Below are 12,986 nucleotides of genomic sequence, written 5' to 3' on the forward strand. Positions count from 1 at the left end.
CACTGTTTGCGGCTGTTCCTCCATTTCCCCCTACTTCGTTCTTTTTTCTCGCGAATATGTTATTGCAATCCTTAACGGGAGCGTTTCAATAAACTGATTGAAAATAGTTTTGCATTTACCTTTTTAGTAAAAGGCGAGCTTTTAAGCCTGAGAAATCACCCCGTAAATGCACACGTTTAATTGGACATGTGTTAATATGTATGGTTACACAGTATTAAAAGACAGTGAACAACGTCAGTTACCTTTCTTCCCGCGTTTGATAAAAGGTGAGGTTTTAAGCCTGAGAAATCACCCTGTAAATGCACACGTTTAATTGCACATGTGTTAATATGTATGCTTACACAGTATTAAAAGACAGTCAAAAATTAACGTCATTTACCTTCGTTCCCACGTGTGACTCGTGCTGTAAATGTCTTCCTTGTTTTTAGTTCACGTGATTACGTAGGAGGCGTGATGACGCGATACGTGACTCCGCCTCCTCCATTACAGTGTATGGACAAAAAATATGTTCCAGTTATGACCATTACGCTTTGAATTTCGAAATGAAACCTGCCTAACTTTTGTAAGTAAGCTGTAAGGAATGAGCCTGCCAAATTTCAGCCTTCCACCTACACGGGAAGTTGGAGAATTAGTGATGAGTCAGTCAGTGAGTCAGTCAGTCAGTGAGGGCTTTGCCTTTTATTATTATAGATTTTCTTGATACATCAGATGAAAATCATTTTGATTATCCCTTGTATTTTAATCTCTTCCATGTATTTGTCAAACTGTAATGGAAAGATGGTTTTATTAGAATTTAAGATAGCTCTGTCTCCGAAAGGATGAGGTGAATTTAATCTACAGCAATTCATTACAAAAACTGCTATGCACTCCTGCGGCATGAAGTACCTTTTTGAGTCGTAAAGAAGGATAGAAACTGAGAAGATACTGACATAACATGATATTTAAGAAAAACTGGAGAATAATAGACCTAATACATAATTCTGGAGGATTCTGTTTGATAGTCTTCATGTAGCATAAGCCGCACCCCCAGATAAAATCTTAAGAAACTAAAGTTAATTAGAAAATGTGAAAGATGTTAAAGGTGACAGGTGTTTACAAAAGAATGAAAGCAGTCAATGGGGATGTTCAAATGTCTATTAAACAAACAAGTAAATATAGGCTGACAGCCTTTTTGTTCTGGAAGCCAAAAAGGAAAGGACAAAGTGAAGAGGTCACTAATAGCTAGTCAGGAGAGCATACTTTCAGGCCACTTAACCAAAGAGTCCAGTGGATATAAGTGACTAGAAGGAAGTAAAGCATATAGATTATGGATGATAGTACAGAATAAAAGAGAGTGTTTAAGGATATACATAGTTGCATAGTGAGAGAGTAGGAGTTCACATGTTTTTGGTTAGTTTATTATTTATGCATGGAAGAATCATACTGTATAGTGAGTGTTTGAGTTTTCACAAAAAAGTATTAGATAATATGTATGTGTCTAGAAAAATATAATACTTTGGGTACTGGGAATAAAAATAATTCTGTTACAGATTTGCTAATTTTTTTAATCACTAATAAAGGTCTTGTTTTTCTAGAGGCATCAAATGTGGAGTTTATATGCAATGTTCTGGCTGTGGCTGACCAGCTTTTGATCACTCGTTTAAAGGAGATGTGTGAAGTAGCAATTACTGAAAAGCGTGAGTAGCTCAAGTAACTTGCCTATGTTGTACCTTTTAATGAAGAAGCACATTTTAAAATTAACCTCCTCCCTCCAACCTTATCTCCTTTCATTACCTGTTACAAAATCATTTAGTTTATAGTTTTATTTTGTCAATATTCACATTTTGATGGGTTCTACTGAGCAGTTCCATGTATCTTAGTTTCTTTTTATTTTTCTTTCATTCCATTGATTTGCCAGAAATCTGATTCACATTCTGTGTTCCATTATTAGTTGGTTTAATTTGCCTTATTTTACTGGAGACTTGAATCCATACTCCTGCTTTCCCTCCATAAATGTGGATTACACTAAAGAAGGTTTAAAAAAAAAAAACAGTCAATTTGGGTGCAGACTGCAACAACCAGTACAACATGGTGAAACAACAATGTAAGATAAGCAACTGCATAAAATAATTGATAAAATGTAGGCTATGTAGCATACATGTAGTTTTGACGTTGTTGAAGAACACAGCAGTGGAACACTGGCTAATTTTTTTTTCCTCAGGTACATTTTAGCAGCTAACATGGTTAGTAACTTATTTGTTTAATTAACTTAAGTTTAAAAAAATTGCATCAATTAAACATCATTCTGGGTCAACATATTTGTTTTTTGCTTGTATTAATCAAGTGGGATGAAGCTAGGTTCAAGCTGAAGTTGTTTTTTTCTTTCATGAGTCCCCAACTTGCTGTGTTTTCTCTTCATAAGGTAATATTGTTGTACCAAAAGTGCAAATAGAATTCATTTTTAGTAAAACAAAAACAAAATCAGCCCCTGATTATAGATTAAAACCGTCTGATTAAAAATTCAGGCGGGTTTCTTTCATGACACAAATTTACTGGTTTAAAATAAATCTCAATTGCAGCCTGTCTTTTAGAAGAAATGTCTTAATTTTTTGGCTCAGCATAATACTGTAATTAAAATGGACGGAGGCCTTGTCTGTCAATATACTAGAATAAGCTTCTCATTATAGTTAGCAGCATGCATCTTCCCGTTTTTTGATATCCTAATATATAATAATAAATCCTAATATTAAATTAAGTTCTCATATCATTAATTTTGTGCTTATGGAATAGATACTTTAAATTTTATAATACACATAGCAAAAATGTGTTTCTCTTTTTTAAAAAATTCTTTGTTAGACCTCCATAACCACACTATTTGATGTTCTCAGTTTTTAATTGCAAGAAATCTGGGCTTTGGTCCATTATCATTTTCTGTGCATTCATATGGTATTTTCATGTGACAGTACATTTCATTTGCACTGCATTAGGTGTATTGTTAATTTTATATTTAACTGTATTCCTTTTTAGTTACTTTAAAGAATGCAGCAGAGCTCCTTGAATTCGCTGCTATGTACAGTGCAAATCAGCTGAAAATGTCCTGCATGCAATTCACTGTATTTAACATGGCGGTGCTACTTGAAGCAAGGTATATTTTAATTGACTTCTTTTTATTTAATATACGGAATTGTTACCACAAATTATTTAACTCTTTAAATCTTTTGTATTTAGAGCTTTGGATATTCTGAGTGAAGAAGTATTAAAAGACCTGTCAGCTGCTTATAGGAAAATGGTATGTGGTAATAGATTTTTATTGTTCAGTCTAGAATTAATGTAGTCAGAATGAGTACGAAGTACTTGTTCTGTCGTTTTTCTATGCATATATTTGTGTGTAATGTTAAATTGCTATAAAGGATGAGCAAGATTAATAATGCTATACAGTTTCCAAAAAATAGCCTGATTTAAAAGTTCAGTGAAAAATCAAAGCCAAATAGGGGCTGGTTTGTCTGCTTTAAAATGTACCTCTCTAAAGTGTACCTCTGCACAAGATATACTATAGTTCTGACTGCCCAGATAATCTGGATGACATTATTGTTAATGACAGCTGACAAGATTTAGAGAATTTTACGTGAACTGGCCTGTATGTGTATGCAGCAGTCTGTTCTGCTCAAGCTTATCCGCAGTCACTAGATGGCGCATGTATGCACTTTTACATTTTTTCAGCACTTGCTATGAAATACCAGTGTGCAGCAAATGCCGCCACGCGAAAACAATGCCGTGCTAATGACGTGTACAGACCCAATGTTGAAACGAAGCAATCACCTCGGCTGAACAAAGTGCAAGTGAAACACCTCAGCAACAGATGGCTTTCAGAAAAACATTGTTGAGACAAAGATTAATAGGACTTATATGCCAGCGATACAGCTAACATATAGTATTACCAGTGTCTTTTTACAAAAGCCAGTGGGGCAGCATCCACAGGTGGGTCCAAGTCCTCTGCACTGGGTAATTCTTATGAGTTAGCTGATGTCTCTCCAAGTTCAAGAATATAATAAAATTGCTAAGGTGTATTCGTGTTGTTTTTTATCCCGAAGACCACATGCAGCTAGTGTGTGTGTCTGTGTGTTTGTGTGTGTGTATGTAAGTACTGTATATATAGAGAAAACGAACGTTTTATTATTTAGCAGTGTAGCTCAGACAAGACAAATTTAACTCTAAATTTATTTAGTTAAGTATTTTTTGCCCATTAAAAAACATTCAACTCAAGACTCATTCCACTCAATTATATAAATACAAATTAAGGTGCAATATAGGGCATGATAACTATTTCCTTTAATGTGGGCACAATAAAAAACAACTTTAAGTGCAATTTAAGGCATCATTGCTTCTTACTTTGAACATGGAGAGAGAAATAAAACTAGTTTATGTCCACATCATCAAAAAAGAAGAAAGAAAGCAAAGCAGACCTGAGCTTATAATTTCAAATTTTTTTTTAAAAACATGAGGATGTCTATATTTTCTAGGGAAAGTGTAGATCTCTTTGCTGTAACTTTGTCCCCTGCTGTTGAGAACACCCTCTCGCTAGGCACTGAAGTGCCAGGCACAGCAAGATGATGTCTTGCCATTGTGGCAAGGTGAGGGTATTTACATTTGTTGCTTTTCCACCAAGTCAGTGGATCACCATCGACTGGAATGCCACTTGCTGCCTCATAGAATGCCAACTCCTCTTTGATGGTGTCAGCAAAAGCCTTGCTGACCGTGTCCTTCTGTGCAAAGGTCTCGCCAAAAAGCTCCGCCATTGCCGACTTCTTTTGAGGAAGAGATGTGTCTGCTCCTGTTGGTGCTGCATAGTGACGCTGCAGGGAAAGTTACATTATTGATTAAAACTTTTTTTTTTTTCCATAGACATTAAAATGTGGCAATAACTTAATAAATAAACTTAACTAAAAACATTATCATAAAAAATATATAATTTCAAAATATTTATTTTCTTTACCTCTTCACAGTCTTCAGTGCCAAGACTGCTCACCATCTCGGTATCACTGTAAGTCCTCAGGCGTAGGGCAAGGTCTAGGTGAGACAGTGACTTGAACCTTGGATCAAGTGCAGTAGCTCTGTGAAGGTAGTCCTGTAGGGTTGGTGGTGAAGTGTATCTGGGCTTCAGGTCCTCTCTAATGGCAGTCTTGACATCTCTTGTGATTGTGCTATCTTCCTCACTTGGGGCAATGGATTGTAGGATCCTTGTTTTCAGAGGCAGGATCATGGACACAGATGGTGCAGCTTCAGTGCTCAACAGAGTTGTAACCATTTTGAGTGGTTTGAGCATCTGGAGGACCTCCTCTGCCACTTTAACATCATCATCAGACAAGGTGACGATGTCTGTGGCATTTTTCTTCAGGGTTTTGTCTGTTAGTGCAGAGTATATAGCTTCCTGCTGCTCAAGATAACGCTCCAACATATCATAAGTGGAGTTCCACCTTGTGACATCATGTATGAGCTTATGAGTAGGCAGCTGTAGCATTTCTTGCTTGGTCTTAAGCACATGAGCAGCTGTTGAGCTTCGGTGGAAGTAGGAAACCACCTTCCTGATCCTCCCAAGGAAGCAGTCCATCTTGCACACTTTCATTCCCTTTTAGGATGCTAAATTAATTGCATGTGCAAAGCACCCTATCTGTGGGCCCAGTTCTGTTTCATTCACTGCATTTATTTGGTTTTTGGCATTATCTGTTGTGACTGGGATATTAGTATTGGGCCTCTCTAACCTCCACTCTTCCACTGCTTTTGTCAATACGTGTGCCAGTGTGACTCTCATAGAGGGGGAGTGTCTGCAGTACAGGGCTTCGTATCTCCCACTCCGCTGTGATGTAATGAGTGGTCACGTTCACATAGCTTTCTGTTGCCCTGGAGGGCCACCCTTCTGTAGTTAGTGCCACAGAAGATGCCTGGGACAGTTCAGCCATAACTTTTGACTTTTCCTGCTCATACATACTTGGGACGATATTGTCACTGAAGTGAGTGCGCGATGGAATATCATAGCGTGGCTCAAGCACGTGTATCATATGTTTAAACCCCTTGTTTTGCACAACGGAATATGGCCTCATGTCTGCAGCAATAAACACCCCAATAGCTTTTGTAATAGCTTTAGCCCGGTCTGATTGGGCAACAAAGGGCTGTTTAAATGCTGCGGATATCTTTGGTTGTTGCGCAGCCGTTGTCTTGGGTCCTGTCACATCAGGGTGGTGTCGTTTTAAATGAGTGGCCATGCCCAATGTGCTGCCAGTCTCATAGGGCTTCCTCGTGCCACACAGTCGACAAACTGTGGTGGTTTTATCCACCACCCTTTTCCCATCAACATATTTAACAGGGAAGCCAAAATGCTCCCACACATGAGACTTAAATGATGCTGGAGGTTTGTCAAGCTCCTCTGCTTGAACTGCTACTGCTGGACATGACCACGCGTATGAAGCGGCAAACTGGACAGAAGTCGAGAGAAAATGCGCGAGAGAGGTTGAGTTAGTGCGCGAGAGAGAAAGTTAGTACGCGAGAGCTACCGAGTTAGTGCGTGAGAGAAGTTTAATTGCAGTTCAGTGCGCGAGAGAGGTTGAGAGAGTGCGCGAGAGACACGCGCACAATACAGTGGAACTTTTTTTTTTTCTCGGATCTTCAGATCATGTGCGTACTGAACCGTGGACAGGAATCGGTTTGGATCACGGATCAACAGTGATCCGTTGTACCACTAGTGATGGAGGACATAAACCTCATGTGGTCCAAAGGCCAAAACAACCTATACTGCTAAAGAAAATATTTTTAGAAATTTTAAAAAGACAGACAATTTTTAACTTGCTTTTGGTGTTTACAACCTTGGTCACCTTGCATGGCAAGTATGTTCATTGAACCATTATAAAGGCCTTATAAATAACAATGCTTTACAAGTGATTTGGCAGACAGTTTTGAATTGGATTGAGGAGATCCAGTTTTAGTAATAAGCTAATGTTTTATTATTAAGCAACAAAACAATCAATAGAGTAGAAAATATGCTGTTGTCCCTCCTTATTTTGAAAAAAAGTGCGACATCCCACTAAAGGTTGCAGAGATTTGGGACATGATTATAGATAGGCGTAGAATTGGTTTTAACACACAAAACATGATTATTAATCATTTTATGTTAAAAGCAGTATCCAGAATAAATTGGAGCTGTGATTATATGTATTTATAATTATAATGATGGTAAATTTATATATCCCAGTAAATTAGATTCAGAGATGTGTGGAATAAGTTAATGTAGCTGAATGTAGTACTCTGGAACCTTTAAATTATAAAGTTGTTTTGGACACATTAGCAGAGTAGGAGCTGATATGTTACACTGATATAAAAAGGTCTTTTCAGGTTTTTAATTTTTTTTTCCTTCATTGCTCATTTTTCTAGATTATTATCAGATCATCAGCCATTTGGTAAAATTAGATTACAAGAGAATAAATAATATTTAATGTATTTATACAATATCAAATGTAACACAATTACCACTTTCAGGGCATAATAATTACTTCTTTAGTAACGCTAACTGCATCATGACTTCATGTTATTGATTATTCTGTCCTGAGTGTGTTCCCCTAGAGTTGCTCAGTGCATGTCCCATTTGTCAGAGGCCCTGTGGCAGACTCAGGACATGCTAGTGTAATTATATCTCTTGGGTAGCTTGTAAATGCCTAGGATTTCTCCAGGAAGAGCTGAAATCTGTGGCTGGGAACAGGGAAGTCTGAGGTGACCTGGTTGGCCTGTTGCCACCACAGCCCTCACCAAGAAAAGTGGTTTGGCATGATGAGATGATTAAACTGCTACAGGCTTACAGATACCTAGACATTTTTAGTGTTCTTTGTGATATCATGAGAGAATTTTACATAGTGGTTTTGAAAACATACTTTTACACAAAAGCCTCTCTAGAGGTGTAGTTGGTTTTGGTCTTTCCTGATTATTAACCAATGTTTTTTATATAGCTGGCTGTAATTATACAGTTGCTAGTTTGACATCAGTTAATGGGTCACTTTCAGACCCTCCTCTATGCATTACTACAATCCCCCAAAAGTTGCTGTGAATAATAGGCAGTCATAAAGCAAATCATTTAGGGATGCTGCAATCAGGTTTTTTAAGGCCGATACAGAGCCCAGTTTTTTTTTTTCTTTATCCCTTTAAAAAACCTTTTACACTAAGCTCCTTCATAAACAGACATAGAATCTTTATGTCCTATGTTAAAGTGTCATTTTATAATTAAACTGTAGGCCACAGGTGTTCATTTTCTATTAATAAAGTGATAGCTTGTATGCTTATAGTTCAGTGACCATAAAAATACTAAAATACAATTTCCTTAAAATAAGGAAATGAGGCTTATCAAAAAGAGTACTCTTCACCATTTCTCTAACTATATACAGTGGCAAAGTACTGCTTTAAAATTTTTATTACTGTAAGAAGAAAAGTAAACCTTTTTAAACTGAGGGAAAATATACCAATAATTATGTAAGGATCTCTTTGTATACCACATTGTCAGTTCGGCCCTCCAGTTGTAATATGACCAAACTCTTGAGCATGCAACGTAGAGTTGGCCATATGAAAAGCAATCTTGCCTCAAATCAATGCCAACCTTTTGTAGGGTCTGTCCCTGAGACTTATTGTTATTGCGAAGCAGAGCCTTACTGAAAATTGGAGGTGTTTGAATTGAAATGGGTTTCATCGATAACTTCGCATCCAGCTTTTGAGAGTTTAAACATTCATAAATATCAAAGTGTCCACTACTCAAATCGTCTCCTGTGAATCTAAGATGTTTAAGAGGCATTGGCGGTTGTCCAAAGGTGTAAAATATTTGGCTATTTCAGTACACTTGAAAGCGGCAACCGAACAATTCAGTGGCAGCCATCAACTCACATGCAGAACCATAGGTGAAGGGCTTAAGCATTTCACTCTTATAGTGCTTCTGTGTAGTATAATTATCTCCTGTACCGTCATCAGTCCACACCTTGAACCTGTCCCAGTCATTCAATACATAAGACACAATGTTCCTCCGGATATCAAGAGTGAGCCTGATATGGCCATGCAATATGTAACAGAATGGAATGGAAGAGAATGGAAAAGGCAGTCGCCATCTCCGGGCATGGAAACCACTCGGTAAGTGGCAGTTCTTTGATCGATGGTGATCACCTCGATAGACATGTTAATGGGGGTACAGTTGGAACGATAAAGGAAATGGGTACCTGAACAATGTAAAGTAAGTCTAAAATACCTACACAATAACTATAATCGTAATAAACGAACAATAAAACGGCGGAGAAGCCGTGGATTAAATAAAAAGGCTGCAGTTATCAGCAGGGAGACGTGAATACCGTGGCGAAGCAAGGAAGGGAATGAAGAGACCGGAGCGATGGACTGCCTTATATAGGCAGGCAGGCAACTATGTGGGAGGAGTGGAGATGGGGGACCCAACGCCACCTCTCACGGCGACCGAGCTGCAGGCTATGGACGTATATATGTACATAAGTAGGATTCAGTTAGCGTTGGGAACCCGCATACCAAATTTCTTGAAGATGGGCCCATAAGTAACAAAGACCGTTGGAAAGTTCAATATGGCGGCCGACAGTGGCATCATACCACTGAAATAAGTACGTACATCGGTTTCGGTTAGCGCAGGGAAGCCGCCTACCAAATTTCGTGAAGATAGGGCCATAAATAAGAAAGTTTAACATGGCGGATGTTGTCGACCGTTATGACCATTACACATAGAATTTCAAAATGAAACCTGCCTAACTTTTGTAAGTAAGCTATAAGGAATGAGCCTGCCAAATTTCAGCCTTCTACCTACACGGGAAGTTGGAGAATTAGTTATGAGTGAGTCAGTGAGGGCTTTGCCTTTTATTAGTATATATATTTATGTAGATAGATACTTTATTAATCCCAAGGGGAAATTCACATACTCCAGCAGCATATTGATTAAAAAAACAATATTAAAGAGTGATAAAAATGCAGGTATAACAGACAACAACTTTGTACAATGTTAACACAATGTTTACCCCCGTCCCCCACCACCCGAGTGGAACTGAAGAGTCTCATAATGTGGGGGAGGAACGATCTCCTCAGTCTGTCAGTGGAGCAGGACAGTGACAGCAGTCTGTTGCTGAAGCTGCTCCTCTGTCTGGAGATGATACTGTTTAGTGAATGCAGTGGATTCTCCATTATTGACAGGAGCCTGCTCAGTGCCCGTCGCTCTGCCACGGATGTCAAACTGTCCAGCTCCATGCCTACAATAGAGCCTGCCTTCCTCACCAGTTTGTCCAGGCGTGAGGTGTTCTTTATGCTGCCTCCCCAGCACACCACCACGTAGAAAAGGGCGCTCGTCACAACCGTCTAATAGAACATCTGCAGCATCCTATTGCAGATGTTGAAAGACGCCAGCCTTCTAAGGAAGTATAGTCGGCTTTGTCCTCTCTTGCACAGAGCATCAGTATTGGCAGTCCAGTCCAATTTATCATCCAGCTGCTCTCCCAGGTATTTATAGGACTGCACCTCTGCACACAGTCACCTCTGATGATCACGGGGTCCACGAGGGGCCTGGTCCTCCTAAAATTCACAACCAGCTCCTTGGTTTTGCTGGTGTTCAGTTGTAGGTGGTTTGAGTCGCACCATTTAACAAAGTCCTTGATTAGGTTCCTATTCTCCTCCTCCTGCCCACTCCTGATGCAGCCCACGATAGCAGTGTCGTCAGCGAACTTTTGCACTTGGCAGGACTCCGAGTTGTATTGGAAGTCCGATGTATATAGGCTGAACAGAACCGGAGAAAGTACAGTCCCCAGCGGCGCTTCTGTGTTGCTGACCACAATGTCAGACCTGCAGTTCCCAAGACACACATACTGAGGTCTGTCTGTAAGATAGTCCACGATCCATGTCACCAGGTATAAATCTACTCTCGTCTCTGTCAGCTTGTCCCTAAGAAGCAGAGGTTGGATGGTGTTGAAGGCGCTAGAGAAGTCCAGAAACATAATTCTTACAGCATCACTGCCTCTGTCCAAGTGGGAGAGGGATTGATGTAGCATATAGATGGCATCCTCCGCTCCCACCTTCTCCTGATATGCGAACTGCAGAGGGTCGAGGGCGTGGCAAACCTGTGGTCTCAGGTGGTGAAGCAGCAGCCGCTACATGGTCTTCATCACATGTGAAAAGATACTGCATATATATATATATATATATATATATATATATATATATATATATATATATATATATATATATATATATAATTGTGTGTGTATGTGTAAAACCTCAATTATACATCAGGGTTTGGGACTGAGGTTGTGACGGATAAGAGAAAAGATGGATAACAGAACAGATACTTTTAAAAATGATATAGTGTAGTTAGTGAATAGTCATATTTATTTACTAAATGAAATATAATATAGTATTAACAAAATTAATCAATTAATATAATATTGTAATGACCAGCATAATAAAGAAACACAACTCAGAGGTACTGGAGTTTTATACTTCTACTTGGAGTCTTTATTCCATAACAAACAGTTCCCTGTCTTATACTCCATTTTCTGGGTTACTGAGCACACCTCCAAAACAATAAAAGAAAGCTTGTCAGCCCCTTACAGAACAGAAGCCCTTCACCCAGTCCCGTTACTTACACCATTCATTACACACTTTTTGTTCTCCAACAGTGCATTACAAGCTTCCTTGGCTGTCACAATATATTAACAAAACATAACAGAATTTAAAAAGAAAATTAGGATGCAGGAGACCATTAACATTACCGTCAGTGGTTTCCATTTTCAACTCGTTTTTCAATTTTTGTCAGGATCACGCTTTATAGTTCACTGTTGTTCTTCCTGCTCCGTAAATTGAAGCAATATTGAAGCAGTTTTGTAAAGTTCAGTTTTTTGTGACAATTACAACACAACACGCTTATGTTTATCAGCCGTAACAATGTATAGTAGATTAATTCTAATAAAAGAGAAAAGCCTAACACATGGTGCCAGTGCCCTAGCAGCACAGTGTACCACATGGCAGTAACAGTACAGTAATAGGTAGGTGCTGGCATGCATTTTTTTTTTTTTTCTGTTAAATATATATTTATTATATTTATACACGCATATTTTTTTTCTTCAGTGTTTCAGCTAGACATTCATAATTCTTGAGGTGTGATTATAAATATGGATTATTATTTTAACAATGCAGTACTTGTTTCTTACCAAAACTTACACTATATAACACACAGCAATAAATGAACGCAGTACAGATCTTTTATAAAGCTGCAAATATATCAAATGATCATAAGCTCTTTATCAAGAAAACACTAAACTTACATGTTTAACAAGTTTATAAGTAAAAGACACATTTTTATGTTAAGCTAACAAACCTATTAATTACTAACAGCAATTTCAAATTCTCTTTTTCCAATTAAAAATGTAACCTGCTGCACTCAAATCAAGCTTGCTGTCCAAACTGAAATGGTGTTCATTTTAATCTAAAGGACAAAATGAAAAGATCTGAATTCATTAGAGTAGCTTTTTTTGCTGTTTGTGTAATTGCACAGGTCTAATATAATAAGGAATAAGGCTAATATTTCAGTCACCTTTCGCTTTTTTGTAAAACAAGGCTTGAATTGCTTTGTTTACACTACAGGAAATTTGGTGCAAACAAAACAAAAAAAAAAACGTGCTGGCTCAGTTACCATAATACCTTGCATAAAGAAGTACTGCAACTGAATTACTGTAAAACCTAGAACAACAGGAGCTGAAAATATAATTTTTGTGATTGTCCAATTTACTGATCACGGATCAAGGTGTTTTTATTTTAAATTGAAAATCGACCGATTTAGATTGGTGGACAATCAGTCGGAGCATCTCTAAAATCCGATAAGGGGAAGTAGTATTCACATCACCATAATGCTGAACTGAATGGTACATTCGTCTTACCGAGAATGTTGAAATTATTATAGGTATCTTTTATTAAAAGGTATTAATGTC

General features: G+C 38.1%; 1 protein-coding gene across 1 annotated transcript in view; it reads left to right on the plus strand.

Annotated features, from left to right (window-relative positions):
• ibtk (inhibitor of Bruton agammaglobulinemia tyrosine kinase) overlaps positions 1-12,986 on the plus strand; it is a 149,321-nt gene that overhangs the window by 86,190 nt on the left and 50,145 nt on the right. The window contains exons 17-19 of the mRNA XM_028797661.2: positions 1,575-1,676; positions 3,007-3,124; positions 3,208-3,268. Coding sequence (XP_028653494.1) covers positions 1,575-1,676; positions 3,007-3,124; positions 3,208-3,268 — 281 coding nt within the window. The remainder of the gene's footprint in view (positions 1-1,574; positions 1,677-3,006; positions 3,125-3,207; positions 3,269-12,986) is intronic.

Source organism: Erpetoichthys calabaricus, chromosome 3, assembly GCF_900747795.2.
Source record: "Erpetoichthys calabaricus chromosome 3, fErpCal1.3, whole genome shotgun sequence".
Taxonomy (NCBI): domain Eukaryota; kingdom Metazoa; phylum Chordata; class Cladistia; order Polypteriformes; family Polypteridae; genus Erpetoichthys; species Erpetoichthys calabaricus.